This window comes from Hemicordylus capensis, chromosome 6, assembly GCF_027244095.1.
Source record: "Hemicordylus capensis ecotype Gifberg chromosome 6, rHemCap1.1.pri, whole genome shotgun sequence".
Classification (NCBI taxonomy): Eukaryota; Metazoa; Chordata; class Lepidosauria; order Squamata; family Cordylidae; genus Hemicordylus; species Hemicordylus capensis.
Window position 1 is genome coordinate 10724359 of NC_069662.1, and position 27808 is coordinate 10752166.

General features: G+C 44.0%; 1 protein-coding gene across 1 annotated transcript; it reads left to right on the forward strand.

Annotated features, from left to right (window-relative positions):
* Positions 1-5155: 5155 nt before the first annotated feature.
* LOC128330815 (vomeronasal type-2 receptor 26-like) lies at positions 5156-27588 on the forward strand. The gene is made up of 7 exons (XM_053264182.1): positions 5156-5517; positions 13975-14142; positions 17327-17504; positions 19117-19977; positions 24678-24905; positions 25778-25904; positions 26660-27588. Exons 1-7 carry the CDS (start codon positions 5156-5158, stop codon positions 27559-27561), a joined length of 2826 nt encoding a protein of 941 aa, XP_053120157.1. The 3' UTR covers positions 27562-27588.
* Positions 27589-27808: the final 220 nt, after the last annotated feature.

Here is a 27808-nt window from a genome sequence, read left to right on the forward strand (position 1 = left end):
CCATCTTATATCTGAATGCTGGATTGCAGGCTCTGTTGGCTGTAACTAGAGTTGAGGGAGGAAGCTCCTCCCTCTCTCCATCTGTAATTGGCTGTTGAGGCTGCCCTTCATACTAGAAGGAAGCCCACACAACCAGTTCCTCCTCCTCTCTGCAGTCCCCCTGCAGTTTTTAAATCCATTTTTTTCTCACAAGTGGCTCATTTCCTGGTTTCTTCTGTGATGCACTGAAGTTACATCTCTTCCCTGCAATTTTCTGGTGCTAGGTTACTTTTCTTCCAGATTCATCATAGTGAGTATCCCAGTTGCCTTGAAACATTGTTTTAAGCTTGGTCTGATACCAGTCCCGACTCTGTCTCCAACCCCAACATTCAGAAGGGCCCAAAGGACCCTGAACCAACATTTGCAAAGTCAGATTAGATTGAGTGGGACCCCACCCTGCATTCAAACATAGTAGGCAACCACAGTTAAACAGGGCAGAGGTTGGAACTCCATTATGTCCCAATTTGTGCAACCATGGTTTTGAGCCCCAAACAACCTGCTGTTTGCCTTTCTCTCCAAACTCACATTTGAACCTTATGTTTGCATTAAGGTTTCCTGCCAAAATCTCTGGGTTGGCTGCTGAAGAGTTACGCCCAAACTTGGACGTGCAGTTTTTGAAACCATAATCATAGAGACAGTGGCACAGACCCGCCCTGGGACATGGTTGCTCTATGCACACCATGCACACTGGCCATCTCTCGGCCATAGCACCACAACCTCGTGATCCTCCCCTCTCTTCCCCATTCTGCCTGGCAAAAGTAACAAATTCTGATATTTTAAAGAGACAACCCTTTTGGCCATCCCAGCTTTCTGCTGCTGTAAAGAGGGACAGGGCACCCACCCCCAGGGAGAGCTTGGAGCCACCGCTCCAACCAAGCTGCTAGCTCTAGGCAGAAGCATGGGTGTGCACCAAATTGCACTGTGCTTCAGCACCACACCCCAGCAGCCCCTCCCCCAATGGAGAGCAGTGCTCCACAAAAATTGCCTGGTGCTTTTGTACCTAACACAGCAATGCTAACTGGGCAAATCAATGCTAACTGGCCCAATCAATGCGAACCCCTGCTAACTGGGCAAAGAGGCACCTTTTACCCTGGTGATTCTCTTTATTTAGCAGGGGGAGAGTAACTGGCCCTATCCACCCCCAGCACAGTACTTCCAGTGACTGTTGCTGGTGTGTGTCTTATGTTTCTTTTTAGAATGTGAGCCCTTTGGGGACAGGGAGCCATTTTATTTGTTATTTCTCTTTGTAAACTGCCCTGAGCCATTTTTGGAAGGGCGGTATAGAAATTGAATTATTATTATTATTATTATTATTATTATTATTTATTATTAATGCCCCCCCTCAGAACAACCCCTGCCATTGTTCCATCAAGATTCAACAAAAGTGGACTGGCATAGGAAAGGAAAGGTGTTACCTGCTGCACAGGTGTGCACCACCAGCAACCATCAATGCCGCGGTAGGCTTGTGCCCAAAATGTTTCAGAGGTCATTATGAAGGCCTCTGAAATTTTTCGGCTCTTGGGGCCATTTTGGCGCTTCGGCACCGATGGCGGTAGTCCTCTAAGGGCGGGGGAGGTTGCACTCACCCCTCCCACTGTATTCCCCCCGCCGGCGCTCTGTTATTTTAAGCCCCTCGGGGTGGCAGCGTTCCTCTCTGCCGCCCTGTTTTCGTCATCAGCTGGAAGTATCAAGCGTGCGTGTGCCCATCGCGCATGCATGTGCACGCAACAGGCGCGCACACGCTTGCTACTTCCAGCCACTTCCTGACGATAATGAAAATGGGGCAGCAGGGAGAAATGCTGCCATCCCGAGGGGCTTAAAAGTAACGGAGCGCCGGCGGGGGAAATGTGGTGGGAGGGGTGAGTGTACCCTCCCCTGCCCTTAAAGGACTACCCCCGCCGGTGCCGAAAAAACTTCGTGCACATCCCTACGCCGCGGTCCCAATCAGATAGAAGTTGGTGGCTGGTAGGGGGTGCCAATGCACCCACAGCAAGGGCTCTCTTCTCCAGAAGGATACCAGGTAAAAGTGAGGATGATCAGTAATAGAGGGCTGCCACCATGGAGGCTCACAGCTGGATTGCAACACACCTGCACCTCCTCTCGAAAGATAACTCTACAATGGAGTGTATCTCTGCATTAGTGTAAATGCCATGATAGGAAGTACCCAATGTCCTCCACTTGCATGAGCCTCACAATTGTGTAGAAGGTTGCTTATTAACTCTGAACCAGCTGGGATGCTTGGAGGAGTGGTTTTGTAGGTGAGGGAAACCTTGTCCTACCCTATGGATAGGGCACAGATGTTGGGCCAGGGGCCCTTCTAGGCCAACCTTGGCCATTCTCACGTCCCCACCTGCTTCCTCTCTATAACTAGGGATGTGCAAATCAATTCAACTCTGGGTGATTTGAGTGATTCAAATTTGAATTAAATCATCCTTTAAAGGGCAATTCAATTTGAATCTGAATTTCAAAATTCAATTCAAATTTGATTCAAGAGCCTTTTGGCAACTTTGTTAAACCATTCTGGCCCCGTGATTGGTTTTAAAAATAGCCAAACCAGGATTCAATCAATCCAAATTCAATTCAAATTCAAATTGAATTTTCAGACCAAATTCAAATGCAAAATGAATTTTCAGAATTCATGGCTCTAAACTCTAAACAGCCATGGAGTCTCTGCAGTCTTCTGTTCCCAAAGCATCTACTGGTGGTACTGCCACTGCAAGCACTATGGGGAGCAATTAAGCTGCAGATGCCTCCAGAAATGTCTGAGCGGAGCTCTGGACTGATAGGCATGCAGAGGTCCTTGTATAGCTCTGGATCAGAGAGTGGGTGCAGACTCAACTGCAGAACTGCTTCCAAACTGAGGCTACCTACAGTTGGATCTCCAACCAGGTGGGCTTCTGTGGGTACTAGCAAACTGCAAATCAGTGCAGAGAGAAGCTGCAGCACCTCAAGAAAAGAAAACAAAGAGGTCACAATGCACAATAAGATTTGTGGCCACTGGCCACTGCCTCCACCACCCCTGCACTAACAGAGGGGACATCTATGTTGCCGTGTCTATCCCCACTTTCCAAGACCCAAGTCCATAGTTGCACAGGGGCTACAGCAACACAACTCCTTGTGTAAGGGCTGTGTCCTCCACTGCCTGGTCTGGTGGTCCAGTGGCAACAACCACAGTGACTTGCCTGCCCTACATATGAACATAAGAATAACCCTGCTGGATCAGGCCCAAGGCCCATCTAATCCAGCATCCTGTTTCCCACAGTGGCCCACCAGATGCCGCTGGAAGCCTACAGGCAGGAACTGAGGGCATGCCCTCTTTCCTGCCATTACTCCCCTGCAACTGGTACTCAGAAGCATCCTGCCTTTGAGGCTAGAGGTGGCCTATAGCCCTCCGACTAGTAGCCGTTGATAGACCTCTCCTCCATGAAGTTATCCAAACCCTTCTTAAAGCCATTCAGGTTGTTGGCTGTCACCACATCTTGTGGCACAGAATTCCACAAGTGTGAAAAAGTACTTCCTTTTGTTGGTCCTAGATTTCCTGGCAATCAATTTCATGGGATGACCCCTGGTTCTAGTGTTATGTGAGAGGGAGAATAATTTCTCTCTATCCACTTTCTCCACACCATGCATGATTTTACAGACCTCTATCATATCTCCCCGAAGTCGACTTTTCTCTAAACTTAATAACCCCAGGTGTTGTAGCCTTGCCTCATAAGAAAGGTGCTCTAGGCCCCTGATCATCTTGGTTGCCCTCTTCTTCACTTTTTCCAGTTCTACAATGTCCTTTTTTAGATGTGGTGACCAGAATTATACTCAGTACTCCAGGTGTGGCCACACTATAGTTTTGTATAAGGGCATTATCATATTAGCGGTTTTACATTCAATCCCCTTCCAAATGATTCCTAGCATGGAATTTGTCTTTTTCACGGCTGCCGCACATTGAGTTGACACTTTTAACGAGCTGTCCACCACAACCCCAAGATGCCTCTCCTATAAAGTAAAGTAAAGTTGTCCGATCAAGTCGGTGTCGACTCCCGGCAACCACAGAGACATGTGAGGGGTTTTTTTGGTCGAATACAGGAGGGGGTTTAGCTTTGATCTGCTACCTGGGCACCTTTTTAACATGGTGATTCTCTTTACTGAACAGAGGGAGAGTAACTGGCCCTATCCACCCGCAGCACAGTACCTCCAGTGACTGTTGCTGGTATCTATCTTATGTTTCTTTTTAGATTGTGAGCCCTTTGGGGACAGGGATCCAACTTACTTACTTACTTACTTACTTACTTACTTACTTATTTATTTATTTATTATTTCTCTATGTAAATAAATCACTTTGGAACCTTTTGTTGGAAAGCGGTATATAAATATTTGTTGTTGATGTTGTTGTTGTTTACCATTGTCTCCTCCCACGCAGTATGAGATGATGCCTTTCGGCATCTTCCTATATTGCCAATATATTAATGAGGCACAGTCTGGGAAACATACCGGTGGGGATTCAAACCAGCAACCGCTTGCAACCTCTTGCTCCCTAGGCATGTTACTTCCCTGGTACACCATTAGGTGGCTCCTGCCTGTAGACAGTAGGGGTTGGAAGTGATAGTTTGGTGTTCAGGGCAGAAGGGGCCCCATAGTGAGCTACCCATGGATATTGGCAGGCTAGAAATGTCGCTGGGCATTTGGGTTGAGTGGTGAAGTGTGAGGTGGGGTGAGTGGATTAGAGTGGGTGGGGTAAGTGGTGCAGTGTGGAGTGGGGTGGAGCCTGTGGATGGCTGTGGGTGGGTGTGCTGGTCTCAGCTTTTGGGGGCTTGCTAGGGACTGAGGCATGGTACTTAAGCGAGGCAGAGGAGTGCGTTTGCAGGATGCATTAACTGCTCTCCACCAAACCACATTGCTATCTGTGGTGAGCATTGGGGTGGGTGTCATGCCCCCACCTGAGGACATTGGAGAGGAGTGGGGGGGCAGGGGGCCTACTAGAATGTGGGGAGGCACCTGAGGAGGAGCAGAACGGTGATTTGAATGGGAAGGTAGTTGAGACAGGGCAGGGCGAGTGTTTGTCGCAGGAGGGGCCAACACGTGATCTTTGGAGAGAAGGGTCAGGATCTAAGCCAGAGATTGAATGGTGACTATCTCCTCGAGGACGCAGGTGGTGAAAATGCCAACAGCAGGAATTACAGAGAAGAAGTCAAATGACAAGAAGACAGCAGGAGCTGGATTGAATCTATGGCCGCCGGCCGGGGTGGAGTGGAGTGTAGCTGCTGACTATAAATTTGGCAGCCTGTGCCTTGAACAAACAGTTGGAAACAACATGTCTAATCTGCTTGGAGCTTGTGTTGGAGAATTTTTTGACTGTGGAGTTTGGGCTTCTAAAGTTACTGGAAAGCCAGGGTTATCAGATATGTACTCAGTCTGTGGTGCTTTAACTCTTCGTTCCTGTATTCATGGGGAGACTGTTAAAACGTACCATTTATCAGTAAAGCTGTAACTTGAGCTACAATTCCAACTGGCTATTGTGCCATAAATCTCTGGTTGGCTTCTTCAGTAGAGTGAGCTTGTGACAGTGGGTGAGTGGAAGGTGCAGAATCTGGGTGGTGGATTATGGTAGGTCAGAGATGAGGCCTGCCACGCCAGCACCCCTGGAGTAGCCAGCACCCATGTTTCCATCACCATGATGCAGGCCAATGACCAACACAAAGCTCATATATGACTGAATGGCAGGCCACATGTGTGATTACTGTGAGATATTCCCCTTGGGTTTCGGCCCTTCTAGGAAGAGTACCTGCCTCCTTGCATGCATAAGTTTCCTCCCTGCCATCTCCAGATAGGGCTGAGAGAGTTTCTTGCTGGCAAACTTGGAGAACTCACTGCCAGTCTGTGAGACAGTACTGAGCTAGGTGGACCAGTGGTCAGAATAGGTAGAAGGCAGCTTCCAGTGTTCCTATGATTTCAACCAAAGGAGGCAGTTGATAAGGGGAAAGAATGAATGGCGCTATAGTCCTGACCCAGCCCAAGTTATCCATGTTGTGAACAATTGGAATGAAGTCAGTTGTGGCACTGTTTTTCCATTGTTTCCAATGAGTCTTAATTAAACGATTTGTAGCCAGATCATTGCCTGTGGTTTGTGTCATATGCTTCTGAAGTGTTTATTTCTTCACTTGGATATAAATGTATTGAAAATGTATTGAAAATAGTGGCATGAAAATAGGAGTTAACATACATTAATTCAACATAATTATCTTTATCTATCCACATATATGGTTGCTTGCTAGCTTGCTTAGTTTTATACACTGCCAACAGGGGCGTATCTAGGATAGGGCAGGCAGGGCACATGCCCCAGGCGCCACTTGAATGGGGCACCATTTATAAAAAAAAATATTTTTAAAAAATTAAAAAAAATTGCCCGCTAACTTGGCAAAGAGGCACCTTTTAATGTGGCGATTCTCTTTATTTAGCAAGGGAAGAGTAACTGGCCCTATCCACCCCCAGCACACTACCTTCAGTGACTGTTGTTGGTGTCTATCTGATGTTTCTTTTGAGATTGTGAGCCCTTTGGAGACAGGGTTCCATCTTATTTGTTTGTTATTTCTCTGTGTAAACTGCCCTGAGCTATTTTGGGAAGGGCGGTATAGAAATCGAATTTAATAATAAAATAATAATAATAATAATAATGGCTGCCGAAAACAAAATGTCCACCACGCTTGCTCAAATGGCCTCTGTGAGGCCCTAGGCCATGCCAGGACTTGCAGAGGTGATTTGAGCATGTGCGGAGGCCATTTTGTTTTCAGCAGCCATTTTAAAAAAAAATTTAAAAATGGCCACCACACATGCTCCAATGGTCCCTGCAAGGCCCTAGAGGCCATCAGGGTGAGAGGGAACCTTTGCAGACCCCCTCAAGGCCTTTAGGAAGCCCCCAAAAGGGGCTACAGGGAAATAATAATAATTTTTTAAATGTAATATAAGTCACATATTCAGATGGGCACTATCTTGGCTTGTGAATACTGAGCTGAAGCTTATGAGCTAGGATTGTATTCATTTGCTTTTACTTTGCTTCTTGTGATAAGTGAATTAAATGTGATGTCTTAATAATATGGCTATTAATGGTGAGTTTGTCTTTGAATCGGTGTAAAATCTTTAGTATTAAGGCCCACTGGGAGTTTCTTGATCTCATTTTAACTGTCTTTCTGAATTACTAGACGATATTCCAAACAGTGACACAGTTGACTCTGCATATCCTTTAATTATTTTCAGAGTATCTGGGAAAAGTCAAAATCTCCATTTCTTTTTAAAACGTATGTAATAGCGATGCTACAATGCACAGTAGAGACTTAGACAGGCACTTCTGTTTAGTTTTCCAAGTACACCTCCACATAGTATTTGGGTATTTCATGAGCCCCAGCATACTGAAATGTGTAGTTTCCCAGCATTTTTTGGTCTGGCTACATCCACTGCTAAATAGTTTTTGAAATATTAAAAGATTGAGCTTGACTTGTATTTTTGAGCTGATATTATGGTAAAGTTATCTGAAAGATGGGCGTCAGATGTTTGGACAGGGGGCACAATTTCAGTGCTTGCCCTAGGCCTCTGAGTGCCAATCATAAAATCTGAAGGCAGTTTACACCGAGACAAAAAATGATGAACAACATTTATTGTTAGCCAAAGCTATCTGAGTGTAAAGGTGAGATACATGGTTGCTGTGGAAATCTTCTCCATCTTGGCCTGCAGTGCGATGTTCCTATCTTGTATATTTTTTCATGAAGTGTTTTGTAATTTTTCCAACAGCTCTTACAGTTGCGACATACTTCCTAATGTCTAGCTAAAATCTGCTTCCTTAGAACCTTCTTATTGTAGAATTTTTGTATCAACATTGTTCTAGACTGTCTATAATTATGGTTGCTGCAGATTGTTCTGCAACATCATTGCACAACATTCTTCTGTAGTGATTGTTGCACAATTGTTGCTCAACCTTGTAGCATGAGCTTGAATTTCTGTAAAGTTCTAGAATTTTCGTATCATTTTATGCTACGAAGCTTTAATATCTCCTCCCTCTTTTTTTCTTGTGGCAGCAAAAAATAAATGAATCAAAATTTATGTTTGAAACTCAAATACACAGTTTGTCAAATTTATTTTATATCAGAATGTGGGTTAAACTTGTAAAAAGCATGTTTATCTTGTAAGCAGCACTCTATTAGGGATCTACCATCTATTAGGGATGTCCACAAACTGTTCATGCACTCCCCGACAGGTCTGGGAGTGGTTTCTTTAGAACTCAGGTAAGGAGCTCCTTACCTGCTCACCCCATCCCACTGCTTCCCCCCTCCATTGGTATTTCTTTTATATATGGCCAAACAAGGCTGTAGTGCTGCTGCTTCAGCCGCTGTGCAAAGGCTTCTGGAAGCAGCCCTGCAGCCCTGCACAGCTGCTTGTAAAGTGAGAACCAACAGGGGGGAAGGAAGTGGGGTGTGGGGAGCGTCTACGCAGCTCCTTACTTGCATTCTAAATGAGACCGCTGCAACCTGTCAAACCAGTTCAAATGCCAGCATTGGAGCCAGTTCAGCCCTTCCAAGAAGATGCGCCAAACCAGATCGTGGACATCCCCACCACCTTTGTCAGTATCTGTGGCAAACAGAATGTTGAAAACTTTATAATTTGGATTCTGATCACTCTGATACTGATCAATCAGTTCTGCTGAGTAGAGCAAGGGCATCAAAATCAATTGGGTGGTGGGCCAGATTTTATTCTGATGCACCTCCAGGGGGCCACACATAGGACCAGGTTTCACGATCAGTGAGAACCAGTTTTTCCTGGTGAGCGGGAAGAGCGGGCTAAGCCCGCTCTCCCCACTCATGAGCGAGCAGGGAGCCCTGGGCGGCCGGATCGGCCACCCACACAATGTCCGGCTCTGTGACAGAGCCGGGGGGTGGGGGGAGCAGGGGCCACACTGCCCCTGCAAGCCCCAGTATGCCCTGTGCGACTGCGCAGGGCATACTGGGGAGACCCCCGATCTGGGACTCGGCTTTTTGCCTCCCGGCCCGGGGTCTACTTGTGAGTAGGCATGGCGTGAAGGCACGCCGTGGCTACTCACGATTGCAAAAAGCAGGTTTGCAGGAGCGCTCGCTCTGCAAACCTGCTTTTTAGCAGGGGTTCTCGAGCGGGTTACCCGCTCAAGAACCACCGGGCTTGGCTGCAAGCCCAGTGGTTCTTACGGTTACCAAAAATCAGGCTAGCCTCTGCTAGCCTGATTTTTGCTGATTGTGAGAAGCGCCCCATAGCCTTGTACCACTTTCTGTATCTTCATACCTGACTTGCATCCACCTCATGCTGCCTTCTGTCTTCCTTCTCCTCCTCCCTCTGTCTCTTACTCTCTTCCTTACATCCTTTCTCTTCCCTCCTCCTCCCTCCTTTGCCTTGAAGCTTAAATTAGATGAATGCATTCCTTTTTATATGCTTGGAATATGCTTAGTGAACAATTATTTGTTTATGTTTAGCTCTTTGAAGAAATTCTGGCGATCATACTTCCCATTTACCTACAGATACTACATTTTGCATGAACAAGAACTGCCACTGAAATTAACGGGATGCAACACTTTTTGCACCAGAAGGTGCTCAAAGACAATTTAAATAATTTTTTTTTCTAATTTTCATTAAAAATTCTTAATGTGTCATATTTGAACTGTCATTGTTCTCAACAGATTTCCAACAGATTCTCCACAGATGACTCAATAATCATCTCAATAACTCCAAAACATCATCATGACCTTGAAAAGGAGAAACGCTCTTCCCCCTTAGCCTCCATTCACTTCTGTAGGGAAGGCATCTCCTCTTCCCTTCTTTCCTCCTCCTACCCCTTCTCTTCCTCCCTTCCTTTCTTCCTCCCTCCTTTGCAGTGATAAAGGACAGGCTCAGCATGGTAGGGAGGGAAGGAGCAACTCACCCACGATGGGGAAATGTTCTGTTTACCTTCTCCTCAGGCATGTTATAGGTGCGCCACACTGCAGTGCTTCTGCAGTTGAGGAAACATCTACCAAAGTCCATTTTCTAATGTCACTGTAGTGCCAGTACATATATATCAGGGCTGTGCGTGCATGCAAATGTAAGGATTGAATCCAATCCAATCTAATCTGACCCCAAAAATATTTGTTCAGGATTGTTTGAGCCCTTCTAAATGTCAGGGTTGGAGTCAGAGTCAGGATCAGGATCAGGAATGGATCAAGCTCCCTGCAAGTTATTGGAGAGCAGTTCACACACAAGAAAAATAAAATGAAATAAAAGCACAACACATACTTCACAGATCTCACTCAGACCTTCTGGGTTGCAAAACTACTTGAACATAAGTGCATTTATAAATGAATGAATGAAAGAAAGAAAGAATAAATAAATATTTGTTCCAGAAGTTTTTTTAATTTTCTGACATGAAACAAGCCACTTATAGGCCTTAGATAGTTTTTGTTTTTAAAGCCAGCACATTTTTCAGTCTGTTTCAAATTAAATATTCAGAGACTTCTCAGTCTCACCCCACCACCCATATCAAAGCCCTATGGCAAGCAGATCCCTATATATGAGGGTAACCACAAAAAGGAATTCACAGCCTACCTGGCAAAAGCTGTGCTGGATGGTCTGGTCTGCTGCAAGGAGGGTCTGCTGCAGGGAGCTCTTCCAGCCTCCTTCCTGGCTTGCTGGGGCCTGCCGAGTTCAGGCTTCAGCGAGGCCTACTCGGAGGCCTCTCTGGAAGCCCCGCCCACCCGCCGATCAGCTGAGAGGCAGGGAGAGAAGAGCTTTGCAGTTTGCAGGCTGCTCCGATCCTAGGCCAGAGCTGGAGGCAAGTGGCTGAGGGGCCCTGGGGCTGGGCAGGTGGGCAATGGGGTGGGGGTGGCAGGAACTGGCATGGTGCCCCCACCTCAGTGGCGCCTAGGGCACGTGCCCTGCCTCCCCCCCCCAGTTCCGCCTATGAGCTTAAAACTATGGCCAAATTCAGATGTAGCATGAAACCAGACTGGTGAACTGGCAGTTTCAATTTCAAACTGTAAACTGCAATGCAGATGTTTTCCCAACAAAACCTTCCAGGATTGGGGAGTCCCTGCCTGCTCCTCAGCCACTGAAGCAAATCCCAGGGGTCTCGGCAGTGAACCTTACTGCAAACCAAAGGTTCAAATTTGAGTTTGGCAAGGCAAACCACAGGTCACTTTGGTCTCGAAACCATGATTGCATCATTTTGGACATAATGGTGTTCCAACCCCTGCCCCATTTAATTTCAGTTTCCTGCTTTCCTCTGAATTTAGGTTTGGGTCCAACCCAATCTAATTTAACCCTGCAAATATTGGTTCAATATCCTTTGGGCTCTTCTGAATGTTGGGGTTGGAGTTGGAGTTGGGATTGGGATTGGAAAATGCTTAAAACAATGTTTCAAAGCAACTGGGATACTCACTGTGAACCTCGAAGAAAGGTAACCTAACTTCAGAGGATTGCAGGGAAAGTGATATAACTTCAGAGAATCATAGGAGAAACCTAGAAATTGGCCATTTGTGAGTAAAACATGGACTTTAAACATTTATTAAGCTTTTTAAAAAGCAGATATGCACAGGCAGGCAGGTGGGCAGATAGAAGAAGAAGAAGGGTTTTGTAAAATTCAGCTGTGATCACTAAAAATAGAAGAATAGATTCTCACTGCCATTTGGTGCTCTGGAAGGCACTGATTTATTTCTGAATGCAGTCAGAAAAATCTGATCCAAACTGGGCTGTGCAAGTTCAGGTTTGAACCATGTCATAACCCCCCCACCCCCGGCCTAATCTGGGTGAAATCAGATGATTTCTGAGTTTACTGATCCAATTTTGCATATACCTAATATATATATTATTAATAATAATAATTTTTCAGACAGAATGAACCATTTTAACAAACCTACATTGAGACCATCAGCCAATTCACACGTAATGTGGAATCGAGGGTTCAATGGAACCATAGTTCCATCCCCCCCGCCCCACATTTATCTGTCCATGTTCAGATGAAAGGAACAAGAACTGAACTGCAGTCAGGGGGAATGAAGAAAGGCAGGGGAACTGTCTGTGTGGGTTTCCCTCTGGTATGTAGGACTGCTAGAATTATTTATGCACGGACAGGTTTGACGTTCAACGCGTTCAACATCGAACCTGTTCAGTTCAAAGGTTTGGGGTGGAACTGAAACATCCCCTGTTTAGTCCGACACCAGACCGAACACCCCCAACTTTTTGGGGGGGCACAATTGGCCTTTGCATGGCCTGGGTCACACAGAGGCCAATTGCAGGTGCAGCAGCCTCCCAAATGACCACTGCATAGGAGGGGGAAGGCCCGAATAGGCAAAAGAGCTGGCCGAATGTGCTTTTTTTGGCTGCAAGGAAGGCCGGCGGGAGAGGGGAAACCTCCACAGACCTTCCCGCCGCCTCCAACAACTCCTGAAGGGGGTAAGGTAAGAAATTTATTTTTTATTTTTTATATTTAAAAAGGTCCATGAACAGAGGCGTAACGGGGGGAAACGGCGCCCAGGGCAAGCTCTGCCCCTGAAATTGCGCCCTCCCCCTGCCCCCCCACATACCTGCGCCCCCCCCGGGCTGGCCGGAGTGAGCACATCGGTGGCGGGCAGCGGCGAGAGTGAGCGCGGCGGTGGCGGGCAGCGGTGGATCGCCGAGTGCGGCGGTGGTGGGTGGCGGCGGATCGCCCAGTGTGGAGGTGGCGGGCGGCGGCGGATCGCCCAGTGCAGCCTGTGCAGTTGGGAAGTGATGCCGGGCCAGGCGGCAGGCCTCGGCGTCGCTCTGCTGCACTGGGCAATCCGCCGCCGCCCGTCACCGCCACACTGGGCGATCCGCCGCTGCCCGCCACCACTGCACTCGGCGATCTGCCGCTTCCAACCACCGCCGCGCTCACTCCCCCCGCCGCCCGCCACCGTGACGTGCGATCCAGGGGGGTCAGGGGGCATGCCACTTTTTGGCACCCCCCACATGACCCACTAGAGTGGCGCCCAGGGCATGTCCCCTGCCTGCTCCCCCTATCATTACACCCCTGTTTGTTAACCACCGCAGACCAAACTGAACCGGGGGGTGTTTCAAAGGGGTGCAGGACCAAACTGGCATGGTCTGGTTTGAGTCCAGTTCGGACTCAAACCAAAATGGGCCAGCCAGTTCCGAGCAAACCCCTAGCCCCAATAGCCAATCACAGAGAGAGGGGAGGGTGGAGCTTCCTCCCTCAACTCTAGTTACAGCCAACATGGCCTGTAGCCGAGTATTCAGATATAATGGTAGTGACTGCAAACCTCAGGTAGAAGCAGCAAAACTAACCAAAGCCCGAGGTTTCAATTTGGAGCTTGAGAAGGGAAACCTCAGGTTGTTTTTCTGACAGGTATAGGGTTTCATGATTTCGAATGTACAGGAAAGTCAACCTCAGGCTCCTTTAACTCCAGTTTCCTGTGACATGCAAATGGAGCCAAAGAAACAAATATTTCTTGTCTTCTTTTAGTGTAGGACATTAGAAGAGCAGGTGTCTCTTGCTGTCTCGTTGCAAGGAAGCAAGAAGACTTCTGCTGAAATATACAAAACATGTTTCCTTCAGAGTATACTCAAAAGAGTATTCAATTCTGAGGAGACAATTACCTTCCTTGCAATTTTCAAATTAACTAATCCTCCAAATCCCACAGGAATTCCAGTGGTCACTAAAGAAACAAGACATAAGGACTCTATAAATATATCTTGTAGTATTCAGGGGTGGTTCTTAAGATGCACAAGTTTAAATCAAGTTATCAACATTTTTTAAAATATTGTGCAGCCTTTAGCTTCTCATCAACCAAAACAGGATAGGCCAATGAGGAACATGAAAATGTGGGGCGAGGTGAACTGCTGCCTAGAAGGGAGATGTTTCATCAGGATTGTGTTGTTCGTGGTACTTGTTGTCTTGTGTCTGCCTGTTGTGGCAAGGAGTGCTCCAGCTGCTTCTTGCACTATCTCTGACCCTCTTCCTATTCTTCACAAGTTCTATCAGTCAGGAGACCTCCTCATCATTGGCATCATTTCTCAGATCTATGTGTTTTCCTCTCAAGCAACTTTTGAAAAGCGCCCCTCTTCTGAACTTTATGATGATGTTTTGTAAGGAGTAGCTCTTTTATTTTAAATGTATATAATGCACCAGATAATAATGTCAGGATGACCAGTCCTCCAAATTGGCTTTTCCTTATATGTATTATAAGTTTGGCACTGGAATGAGTGGTATTGTATTCTCCCCTCCTTCTTCTGATAATGATGATGATGATGAATAGTGATTGTAATAGTAATAGTAGATTAATTAATTTTTCATGTTCCAAATCTCCTCCTCTAATCAGTGTGAATATTTGAAGAAGGTCCTGGTTATTTGGGCAATTGAGATTACTTGTCCTGATAACTGGGCAAATAGGCACCCCCTTTGAAAGTGATGACCCTTTATATTTAGAAAGGGGAGAAGGGCCCTATTTGTGTGTGTGTTTGCGTCTTTTATATAATGAGCCCTCTTGGTCAGGAAGCTATTTCTTCATACTTCTTGAAATGTCAACTCACTGATTTGAGAAATATTTATTGAAATGTGGCACATGAATATTGCAAATATTTATTTATTTATTTATTTATTTAATATACCACCTGACTCCAACCTAGACAGTTCACAAAAGTGTATAAAATAAAAGCAGAATAAAACAAACACTTAACAATTTAAAACAGTCACAGATTACTAAAAGTGAAGCTAAAATGATTCACCTTAAGTGTTAGAGGTCATGGGATTGTGACGATCTCTCAGCAGCGCAGGCACACTTCACAGTTGGAAGCAGATGCTGGCCCAAACAGATGGGTCCAAAGTCGCTTTGGCCCCTGCCACCACTGTGGGAGGTGTGAGGGGGAAGAAGAACTGCTCCACACACTGTGGTAACAATTTTTTAAAAAACAGAGATTTGGTAACCAAATGAGATTTGGGGGTACCCGGCCAGGGGTGGGGGAGCCTAACATTGGCAGGGGCTTGTGGCTGCATGGTCCAAGTGCCAGATTACTTGATCATGCAGAAGAAGGCGCTCTCCAAGGTAACTCAGTCCTATGCCATTTAGGGCTTTAAAGGTAATCAACAGCACTTTGTATTTCACCCGGAAACCTATTGGTAGACAATGCAATTGCTTTAAACCTAGCATAATATGGTCTCTCCGAGAAACTCCAGAGAGCAATCTAGCCACTGCATTTATTGACCAACTGAAATTTCCAAAACACATACAAAGGCAGCCCCACGTAGAACTCATTGTAGTAGTCAAGCCTAGAGGTTACCAGAGGGTGCACCACAGTTCTGAAATAATTATCATCAAGGAATGGACACAACTGTTATATCAACCAAAGTTGTTAGAAGGCATTTCTGGCCATAGCCTCAACCTGAGAAACCAGAGTGAGGTGTGAGTCCAGAAGCATTCCCAAGCCACATACCTGTTCCTTCGGGGGGAGTGCAACCCCATCATATTACTTACTAATAATAATGGTGGCTGACATAACCTTCAGTGTACAATGGGCTTTTCTAAAAGACTGCTGGCACTGTTGTGCAAGAGTGCTGCTCACTAATATGCCAGATTGAACAATCATGCTTCTATAGCACTATGACCATTGTTCATGTGTGATTGTGTAGTTTTGCAAATAGTGTAAGATTGTGCTTGAGCAACAGCACAAGCCACTGGCAGCTGGCGAGGGCAGCACGGGGCATGGGGAGGAGTAAGATATATCTTTAAATGTCTTAACGGCCAATAGCTCTGGCACCTGGACACCGTGGGGAGCAGTGGCAACCCATCTGGCATCCCTTGTGGTTAGGGATGTGGTTAGGGATCTGCCCCACCTGCGGCACTCGCCTGGCTGCTACGCAAGCATATTAGACACATTAGAGGAACCGTTATGCTTGTGGTCCACTTCATTGTCAGGGAAACCACGCAAGGCACTGAATGTGCATTCAGGCAATTTAATGCAATTCAAGCAATGGAATGGGAGTCATTGTGGGAGGAAAACCACAAATGTGGAAGCCCCTTGACCTAACAGTATTTTGGCCTGATAATCCTGGCTTTTGTGCTTCATGCAATTCATGGAGTTCTGTAGGAAATGCAAGCAGCATATTCGGGATGGTCCTACTTCCCTCCATGGAAAAATGCAGCTGGAATTGTTTCAGGCCATCACAAGTAAATTAAGGTTCAATAAAAGAGCCACACAAGAAGAGAGAAAAGTCACTGCCAAGCTGGCACTCCTTAGAGGTATTTGAGCATTACTTGTGCAGCATCTTCTGCAGTGCTACATCAAACATAACAGTTGATAAGTTGTCGGGTTTCTGAGGAGGATGCTGTCCCTTCTGGCAATACATGCCAAGCAAGTCAAATAAATATGGCGGTGCTGTTATGCAGGCACATTCTTCACATTGATGGAAGATGTTCTTTACCTTGGGAAGCAAACTGGTGGACCTCAACAAAAGCAAATATGCCTGCATCTTTTGCAGCTGTGGAAAGATTGTGGTAAGGACTAACTTTTTTTTTTCCAGTGTAGAGCTGACAGAGACTCTCCTCCACAATATATAGGCACTACGAGTAACAAGAAGCAAAATATACGATTGTGGGTTATGCAGTTTGGAAAAATTGGGGAGGCATCTTATATGACCAATGGGACTACTCTAAAGCCCTACTTTGAATAGCATTTCATGTCTCAGGTTGAGATTTAGGAAAGTGCTTGTTTCCCAATTAGCAGAGGTTACACATTCTGAATCTTGTATGTGTGAGTGTGGGGAGAAAGAGAAAGAGAGAGCAATCATACATGATAGACAAAGTAGAATCCTTCACAGCAATTCCAGTGTGGAATTGAAATGTGTACATCCCCTCCTCCAGTGGTGTGTGCTAATGCTTCCCCAAAAGCAGGACAAATAGATTAAATGTGAAATATATATTGTTATTGTTGTTATTTTATTAATTCATTAAATGTCTATATTGACTAACTCAGAGTGCCTAGACAGTTCACAATAATAAAAACAAGATAGATAAGCTAGGAAAAGCAATTGAAAATTAATACAATTCAAATTCATTAAGAGTCACTGAAAAACAGTAAAAACATTTTTTTAGTACCCAGATTCGGAACTGAACTATAGCAAGTATCTTCTTCTGAAGCAGATTTCCTGCTCTCCTTACAGAGCATTGACTCAGAATTATCAGCACATCTTGGCCTTGGTATTTGCTGTCAAAGAGATCAATGACAATCCTGAGATCTTATCCAACATCACCCTCGGCTTCGACATCTATAATAGCCATTTTAATCGAAGGTGGACTGTTCATGCTTCACTGGAACTTCTCTGCACAAAGAACAGATTCATCCCAAACTACAAATGTGACATTCAGAACAATCCATTAGCAGTAATTGGGGGACCGAATTCTGAGGTCTCTCTCCACATAGCAATGAATCTCTGCATCTACAAGATTCCACAGGTAAGATGGGTGTTGGGAGTTTAGAAGAAGATGTACATATGTATGTGTTTATATATTTATAAGTTGCATTTACATAACACCCTTCATCCTGGAACCCATTTCTTTCTCTCTAGTTTATTGGGTAACAGCTTCTATGGAGTTTCCTTCTAACAGAACAATGCATTACAAATTATACTGGCACAGAAATGCCAGTATATTTAGAGGAGCTGTTGCTTCCGCATTCTACTCTTATTCAGTAATCCAAATACTGTGGCTTAAGTTGAAAGTTGAGTTTCTTTACAGATTTGATGGATTAATTGATTGATTAAGTACCGTGAAGTCAGTGTTGACTCTTTGTGACCACATAGATAGATTCTCTCCAGGGTGATCTGTCTTCAACTTGGCCTTTAAGGTCTCTCAGTGGTGCATTCATTGCTGTCATAATTGAGTCCACCCACCTTACTGTTGGTCAACCTCTTCCTCTCTTTCCTTCAACTTTTCCTTTTCCATTTTTACTTGTGCTCAAAAAGTGTTGATGTTTCAACTGAAGGTGTTCATTAATTTCTATGCCATATAAGTCATAAATATTTTGTACAGTCTTGTATATTATGCTGGTTTGAATAAATGAGGCAAACCTGGTCAAAAAGAGAACATGACAAATGTGAATCAGTGTAAGTGTAAAGGGTTGTTTATTAGGTAAACTTCTAATTCTCCATTGTGAAAACTCCATTCAGTGCAGACTGATGTGGCCTGAATTACTGGTAGCAATTAATCATGAGAGTGATTGTGAGAATGGCTCAAGGAAATCATCAACCTAGTGCTTGGAAGGTCTGTAAATGCTGAATTCAGTGAGAGAGATCATCATGAAACAGATGCAAATGAAAACCGTGAATATAGTCATGCCCCTATACAAATCTCCGTATCATCCACAGATGGAATACAAGTTATATTTCTGGTCCTCACAGCTACAATATCCTTTGATATTGTAGAGCTGCAGAATGTGTAGAAAAGGGCAATCAAGGTGATCAGGAGGCTGGAGAATGTTTCTTATGTGGAAAGCTAATATACAGGGGGCTTTTTAATTCAGAAAAACTACCCAAGGGAGATATGATACAGTCTGTAAATGGCTACTCATCATGCTGGCTATGTTTGAGTTCATAAGCCTTGCACTTTGGAATTCCAGATGCAGGTGAGTAGCAGCAGCCTACATGTCCAGCTTCTGTACTTCATAAATATATGTTTGGTCCTTAAGCAAAACATGGTGCTGCAGTAGATGGATCTACTACTATTGTGACTTATAAAGAACTCAGGAAAGGGAGAAGCGATTTCTGCTTAATTCCCCTATTCACAGCCAGGAATGCATTCTTAAGGGTTGAGCAGCCCTCGGGGACATATTTCTGGCAATACAAAGAGGTTTTGGGAGGAGGGGAGAAAATCAAGAACTTCTGCCTTCTTCTCCTGTGATACAGAACTAAGCTTGAATGCAGCTAGCCACATGCCTTACTTCCGTCCTTTTAGCATGGAAGATCTGCAGTAAGATAACAATTTCTAGAGTGCATTTGTACAAACTCAAATCCAGCTTTTATATGAAAAATAATTTTTCCTTTCTTTCTTTCTTTTTTTTTAAAAACAGCTCATATATGGCTGCACTCAAATAATGAAAAATGACATGGAAGCTGATTTCCTCTACTGGATGTTTCCAAAAGTGGCTCTTCAATGTGAAGGGATCCTCAAATTACTCCTGCATTTTGGGTGGACATGGATTGGGGTTTTTTATTTAGATGATGACAATGGAGAGAGATTTGTACAGGATACATTGCACATGTTTCTTGAGAGAGGCATCTGCTTTGACTTTATAGAAACATTTGCAACATTGGCTTTTTCCAATGATATCTATCAAACAGTGGAGGAGGCATCAAAAAAAATGAAAACTCTCTCAGGAAGCACTGCCAATGCATTGGTCATATATGGTGAAATACAGACCATGTTGATTTTTATACTAATGCACAACTTTGCAGACTCGGAGAATATGCCAATTAAGACAAGAGGCAAAGTCTGGATTATGATTGCTCAGATGGATTTCACATCACTTGGGTTTCAAAGAACTGTGGATAACCACTCCCTCCATGGTGCTCTTTCCTTTGCATTGCACTCACAAGAGGTTTTAGGATTCTGGCAATTTCTTCAGATGAGAAACCCCACCTCGGAGAAAGATGATGGCTTTCTTGGGGTCTTTTGGGAAGATGTATTTAATTGCCATTTCCCCAACTCCATTGCAGATGAGACGGTTGAGGAAATCTGCACTGGGGAGGAGATGTTGGAGACTCTTCCTGGATCAGTCTTTGAGATGAGCATGACCAGTCACAGCTATAGTGTCTACAATGCTGTCCATGCTGTGGCACATGCTCTGCATGCCATGCATTCATCTAAATCTAAACAGAGAGGAAGGATGGATGCAGGTAGACTGAAGATTCTGTATCGTCTGCCATGGCAGGTAATCCCTGATCTGTATCTGTGAGAGCAAGAAGAGAATCTAGACTGTATAAACAGTTTTGGAGAAGCTTAGTTGGCATTAGTTTATTGTTCTAGGACTATGGTTGCCTTCATGTGACTTCTTGCTGTCAGCTGAATTTACTCAGCTGACTAGATCAACCGGGAAGTCATTTCTTCACTGCCCATTTGGCCCACTGTTTCTTGTGTAGAAATTGAAAATCTGATAAAACAATTGCAACCTGCCAAAGCCCTGATAAGTGACTGCATCAATATTGAGATTATACATGAATATCAGGACTGCTGGGTGCCTGTTTTGGACTTTATAAACAGCATTTATAAACAGCACTGCCAAAGTCCCCCCGGACTGGGGCGTCACAATAATAGTCCCTATTTATAAAAAAGGATGCCAAGTTCACCCATAAAATTGTCACCCGATTAGTTTATTGAGCATGATTGCCAAGCTATATGCTAGTATTTAGCACCTGACTTACTATATATATCCCCCTAAATTGGAGCATAAGCATATTGCCATCTTGCTGTATGCCGATGACATGGTCATTATGTCTCAGACACCTGTGGGCTTGGGATGGGCCCTCTCATTGTTTAGTTCCTATTGTGCTGAAAAGCGCATTGAAATAAATCATCAAAAAATCAAAGTGCTAGTTTTTACTAAGTGCCCCCAAACAGCACATAAGGCGAGTAAATAGTCATCTCCTGGAACAAGTCAAAATTTTTAATTTTTTTGGCTTGGTCTTCCATTATCTGGGCCATTGACAGGCACATCTAAATTACATCGTGCAGAAGGCTCAATCTTCAGCACACGTGATTAGATCTTTTTATTTTACCAAGGGGGCATTTTATATCCCAGCTGCCATCAAATTATTCGTTGCCAGGGTTTACCTGCAGTTATTATATGGTGCTCAGATGGGTCTAGTTTTAATCATAAGTTCACCAATTCAGCGGCTAAATTTTGATATATTTTATGTACCATACATTCTGTTATGTCTAATGATGCCTCTGGTCAATGACTGAAATAACCTGACTGACTGACTGATTTGAAAAGCTTAGTCAGCATTGATTTACTGATATAGGACTATTGTTGCCTCCATGAGACTTCTTGCTCCCAGCTGAATCTACTCACCTGACTAGATCAACCGGGAGGTCTGTGTTCCACATAGCAACAGCTACTGAGACCCTTTTGTCAAAACTACGCAGGATAGGGCCTTCTCCGTTATTGCCCCCAGGCTGTGGAACTCACTATCAGATGTGGCCTGAATGACTCCTTCTCTCGCAGCTTTGAAGAGGAAAGTGAAGACTGCCCTTTTTATTCAGTCTTTTGACCAATGAACTGTCCCGGCTGATTTTTTTATTATTTTTAGCTACTTTTTGTTCTGCTTTTATCTTTTTATTCTGTTTTATTGTATTATCCTCTTTTTATCTTTTATTGCTTTTTATTATTTTCTCTTGTTAACTGACTTGGGGTCTTATGAAGAATGGTAGCACATAAATATAAATACAATCAAACTATTTCTACAGTTAGTTATCTGATACACCTGTTTTAGTGAATTTATTATGGATGGCAAAATTATAACTTAGAATGTCAAGTCTTCTAGAATCATTACACTCATAATCAAGTGGATACTTTTACAGTATGTAAGGTGATTTAATCACCTCTCTTTCATTTTCTTTTTTTTAAAATTTATATTGCCAAGACTTATGTGTGAGTTGTGAACAGGGGCGTAACTACCATTAGGCAAGGGGAGACAGTTGTCTTGGGGCCCCAGTGCCTCAAGGGCCCCCCAGAGGCACTTCACATGACTCCCCACCCACCCGTGTTGTACCCTCTGGTTCTTTTAATTACCTAGCAACACCTTTGTAAGGGAGAGAGGAGGAATGACAGGATTTTCAATGCAAAAATCTGGTATTAGCAGGTATGTTCCGAATTTCTTATTCATAATGGGGATGTGAGTGTGAGTGCACTATATATTGTGAAATGTGTTTGTGTGTGTATATTAGCGAGGGGCCCATTTTAAAATCTTGTCTCTGGGCCCACTCCAACGCCCCTGGTTGTAAATATCTAAAAGGGACCTCCAAACATCCAAAAGCACAATAAATCAACTCTTCATTGACTTATTGTCAATAAATCAATTGATGTATCCAAACTCAGAAGCCCAGGAATATAAAAATATTTTCACACATCTCAAGAAATATGTGTGTGTATGAGAGACGGGGGGAGGGAGGGAGGGAGGGAGAGAGAGAGAGCAACTAACAAAAAAAGCATTACAACCTACAGTATGTTGAACTATTTACCAACAATGTAAAACTCATTAATGTTAACTACTAACTCTGGTCAGATTTAGCAACATTTTAAGCAATAGCAAAGTTCAAATCAAAGAGCAGAGGGGAGGCATAAAGTTTATTTATGGAAGATTATCATAGGAAAATGCTTATTTCATTTTATATCATTATACATAATCTTATATCATTCTATATCATAGTACATCCTCTTGATGTCCACTTAAAATTGAGTTAAGAAGGAGTTAAGATAGAGTTAAAATAAGTTGGTATTGCTCAAGAAGTGGCTAGGTCAAAAGGCCCTGCCTTTCTAAGCAATATGGGGAGGAGATGTTCAATTTTCTGTTCACAGATTTTTCATTAATCCATAATAGTTGTATTTCTCATATACATAGGCTTATCTTTGGTCACCCTTAACCAAATTATAGTTAGGCATGGAAGCTGAACAAAATATGAGCAGCCCAAGAAACCTTTCTGATAAATATTTCCACTTCTTTGTGCTGAGAAATATTAACAGAGGGCTGGAAGTTAGGTAAGCAGACAGAATAACTTTTAAATGGAGTTCTTGTGGCTACAAGGTTGCTGATGCACAAAAAAGAGCAGAGCAACAGGAAAGCAGCTAAACCACAGACATTAGAGATGTGCACAAAATGAATTCTTTGATTCATTTCAAATGTGAATCCAATTCCAAAATGTTGTTTCAATTTTTAGTCAACCTGGTCCAAAAGTTTAAATTGAATTTGAATTGAATTTTGATTGATTCAGTCTGCTTTTGGTGCCAGCTGCCTCTAGGGTGCCACCTACCCTCCACCAACTATCCAATTGGTCACCCTCCCCATGGGCTTTCACTGCAATGTGGGGTGAGGCAAAGCCACCACCATCAGAGAAGCTGGGGTATGACAATATTCAAGTGTAGCTACCAGCTTTGGCTCCGATAGTGAGAGCATTCAGAGAAGGGCCTCTGACTGGGTGAGTAGAAAGGTTGGAGTGGGCCCTGGGACAAAAAGTGAAGATGGGCCCTCCTCCTCACCTCCCAGTCTTCTTCTTCTTCAAAGAGGTGGTGAAGGGAGAGCAAAGTGCAGGCTCTCTCTCAGCGAGCGGGTGCCCTTTCCCTCATGAGTCTGGGGATACTTGTCTGTCCTTGACCATTATAGGTCTATCCTAATTCTGACATGGAACAGTGACAGGACAGATGGATACGAGAAGCAACCTAGGAACCTTCCTCTCTTTTTTACTTGTCTTCCCGTGCAGTCATGACTTCATCTGTCCAACTAATTAGGGATGTGCAAACTGGTTCAAATTCGAACCGATTTGAATTTGAACCAGTTCGAATTCAAACTGGTTCAGTTCAATGGTTCAAATTCGAACTAACCAGCCATCAGGTTCGAGCTGCAGGTTTGAATTCGAACCAAACTGGGGGGTTTCAATTCAAACCTGTTCAAACTGGTTCACACTAGTTTGGACATCCAAAATGTCCTACCATCCAAACTCCAAAGCAATCGGACACTCATACGATATTTTATGAAATTTTGAAATATATTTATATTTTTTCTCAAAGGTTATAATGTGACACGAACCAGCCAATTATCCTTTATTCTGTAGCAGCTTGGGGCACAAAACCCCAAGGCAATTGGACACTCCTCTGATTATTGGTGAATTTTTAAAGTATTTTTTAATAATGAGGATTGCAGCAAATGTATAGCTTCACCCTACTCACTTTTGGAGGTTCAAACCAGTTCAAACCAGTTCAAATCTGAACCAAACCGGGGGGGGGGGGGGGTTGAGCAAAAGAAAAACCGAACCTCCCCCTCCTGGTTTGAACGCGGTTCAAATATGAACCGAACCGGGCAAACCGGTTTTCTGCACATCTGTACAGCTGATGCTCTGGTTCAATTGACAACCCTTCTTCCTGCCTGTTTTGGGGGGGAAAGGGGATAGTAGTCAGAACACCAACTAGATAAGAAAAAAGCATGAAGTCATGATAGAATCTTCTTTCACTGCCCCAGTTCTATTGAAAAGACAAGCGTGTTTTTCTAAATTGAAAAGTTGAGCGGTTTTTCTGCGTTGTGACCTAACTGTAGCAGTGAATGCAAATTGCACTAGGAGATTAGAAGTACACCAGTTACCAGCCTTTTTGTAGACACATGAAATAAATTTTTAATGTTTTCATGTGAGCCTTAGCTGAGTATCTCATTGTGCTGGATTTTCTTCATAAACAGCCATGATCTTTAATAGCCAGTAGTGGTGATAGTGATGATGATAGAAGCTATAGCATTCTTTGTAGAACTATTACTTTAAGGCTGCATTAAATTCCTAATCACGACCACTAACAACATCCCTTAATGTATTTTTTACATTTTTATGTACATCCTAGCAAGTTTTTCCTTTTCTGCACCCCCAAAACAGCTCCATCACTTTCTGAGAAGTGGATCATTTAACAACAGTGCTGGAGAAAAGGTTTCCTTTGATGAAAATGGGGAATTAGTTGCTAGATTGGATATCATCAACTGGGTCACATTCCCAAACCAGTCTTTCCGTAGAGTCCGAGTGGGAAAGATAGAACCAGATAGTCCCACAGGCCAGGTGTTCACAATTCATGAAGATGACATTCAGTGGCCCAGCAGATTTAACCAGGTAGGATCTGTGTATCTTTGAAGATGTCTCCATTCATTTCCACAGTGGGCCAATGCTACCAGCACTAATTTGTTGTGTTCCATTCGATAAGATACTGGATGAAAACATGAAGTTCTGGATAGAGATTTAGTTGCTCAAGAATTTTTTCTAGGCTGAAAATCAGCATTCAGCATCTTTAAGCTGTGCTGGGACCTTCAGACAGTGAAGGTCGGTTCCTAGTGTGAGGATATGAAATCTTTAATAAGGTGGGAGTAGAAAAATTATTGCCAAGTGACTCAGCAATGCCTCAGTTGAACTGGCAAGCAGAGCAGACCTAGCATATCTCCATCATGAGAGTGGTGGAATCTGCTTAGTTCTCTGCTCTCATTGCATTGGGAGAATCCTGTCTAGTGGCATTATTGGGGATCACCCATACCCTTTTGAAGAAACAGGAGAAGGAAGAACTTCCAATAGGCCGCTGTGATGTTTTTGCCAAATTCTTTGCCGATGAGGTTGCTCATCTCCTCTCTGAGTTGGAATCTGATTGTGCTCTATCCATTGAGGTGATGGAGGTAATATCTTGTGATGTCATTTGGGATACATTCGAGCTTGTGGAGACTGAGAGATGTTTCCATCTACTCTCTAAGAAGAAAGGAAGCATTTGATAAGAAGGTAAGAAGCCCAGTCTGAAATAGCTGGTGAAGACTAACCACATTGGCCATTCTGAACACAATCGTTTCATTGGCCAGAGTGTCTATTAACCCTCCTCTCCTCTCCCCTATGCTGTACTTGTGAACCAGCAATGCAGAGGAAAGGGTGTAGAGTGAGATTATGAACCTTTGTGATTTCAACTCCCCAAAAATAAAACACTGCCCTCTTTCATGTATGGACAGGCACGGCCCCTTTCTCTGTGTAATGACCATTGCCATCCTGGCTATAGTAGGACAAAGGCAGAAGGGAAACCATTTTGCTGCTATGATTGCCTTCCATGCCCAGAAGGGAAAATTTCCAACCAAAAAGGTAAGAGATATTACCTGTGGTGTTTGTGTTGTGCATGGGAAGACATCTAGGCATGCTGGCAATGGCTTTGATCTCCCTTTTAAAAAATCCCAACAATCCATGAAGTCTCAATTTTTTCTGTTCCACTTCTGGCTGCCATTACCCTTTCTTCACAAACGCTCCTGAATGAGGAGCATGCTGGGGGCAGGATCCAAGCCTAGAAAACTGGTACATGAACCAGGGCCAATTGATGAAGAAAAAATACCCCCATTAGAGGGCAATGGAAAGAGAGGAAGCTCAAATAGGTAAAAAGTGGGAGGAAGGGGAGGGGCCAGGAAGTCAGGGTGTGGTATATAAGGATATCAAAGCCAATGATGAGGCGGCTGTAGCCAGACTCTGGATAAAGCCAGAGAGACAAACAGAGGCTTAATGGAAAGCAAGCAACTTTGGGAGGTAAAGGCTTAGGGTGCTGGAACCCCTTCAAGTCCATTCTGAATCTCAGCTAAGCCCCAATCCAAAATATTGAAGGCTGAGAAAGAGGCCTTGTGTTACAGAATCCACCCTCTGTGACAGAACTGGGTTTCTCCTGCTGATTTTGGACATAAGAGCTGGATCTCTACCCATGGCAGAATATTTCCATGCAGTAATGGGGAACATTAGATGTAGAACTAACAGTCCTAATACAGGTCTTTATAATGCTCAGATTATAAATGCTCAGATTATACTGCAAGGCACTGTACATTCCACTGCAATAATATATATATAATCTTTTTCAGACATGGACAACTGCATCCCATGTGCAGAAGATCATTATCCAAGCAATGGCCAGGATTTTTGTATTCCCAAGGCCATCAACTTTCTGACTCATGGAGAAGCTTTGGGGATCAGTATGGACATTTTTGCTCTGTCCTTTACTTTCATCACAGCTTTTGTGCTGAGGATCTTCCTGAAGCACAAGAACACTCCCATTGTCAAAGCCAACAACCGCAGCCTCACCTACACTCTCCTCATCTCCCTCCTTCTGTCCTTCCTTTGTGTTTTGTTGTTCATTGGCAAGCCTGAGAGGATCACATGTCTCCTTCGACAAGCTGCTTTTGCCATCATCTTCTCTGCGGCGGTTTCTTGCATCCTGGCCAAAACCACCATTGTGGTTCTGGCTTTCATGGCCACCAAGCCAGAGTCCAGCATGAGGAAATGGGTGGGGAAAAGGTTGGCCTACCTCATCGTTCTTTGCTGCTCTCTCATTCAAACCACCATTTGTACAGTGTGGCTGGCAACTTCCCCACCATTCCCGGATCTAGACATGACCTCCATGGCTAAAGAAATGATCCTGGAATGTAATGAAGGCTCCACTGCCATGTTTTATTCTGTGCTGAGCTTCCTGGGCTTCCTGGCTACAGTGAGCTTCATTTTGGCTTTCTTGGCCAGGAAGTTACCTGACAGCTTTAACGAAGCCAAGTTTATCACCTTCAGTATGTTGGTCTTTTGCAGCGTTTGGTTATCCTTTCTTCCAGCCTACTTGAGCACAAGGGGAAAATATATGGTTGCCGTAGAAATATTCTCTATTTTGGCCTCCAGTGCTGGCTTACTCTCTTGTATCTTTTTCCCAAAATGTTTTGTAATTTTACTGCGGCCTAATTTGAACCAAAGGAGGGAGCTGATCAGAAGAAAGATCTAAAGATTTTATGGTCCTGATCCAACCAAAACTATCCATAAGGAGGTCCTATTGTAAACTCTAGGTGTGAATTCAATTGTGACTTCTCTACTTCATTGTTCATTCAATTGCGGCAGGATCAAGGCCTTGGTTTATTGCCATAGGCATGTAAGTCTTGGGTTGGGTCTAAATGTATTGCAAACTGTGGCATTAATCTAGGAGTGAATCTATGTCAATTCCTTCAATTTATGCTCATCTGTTGCCACACTGA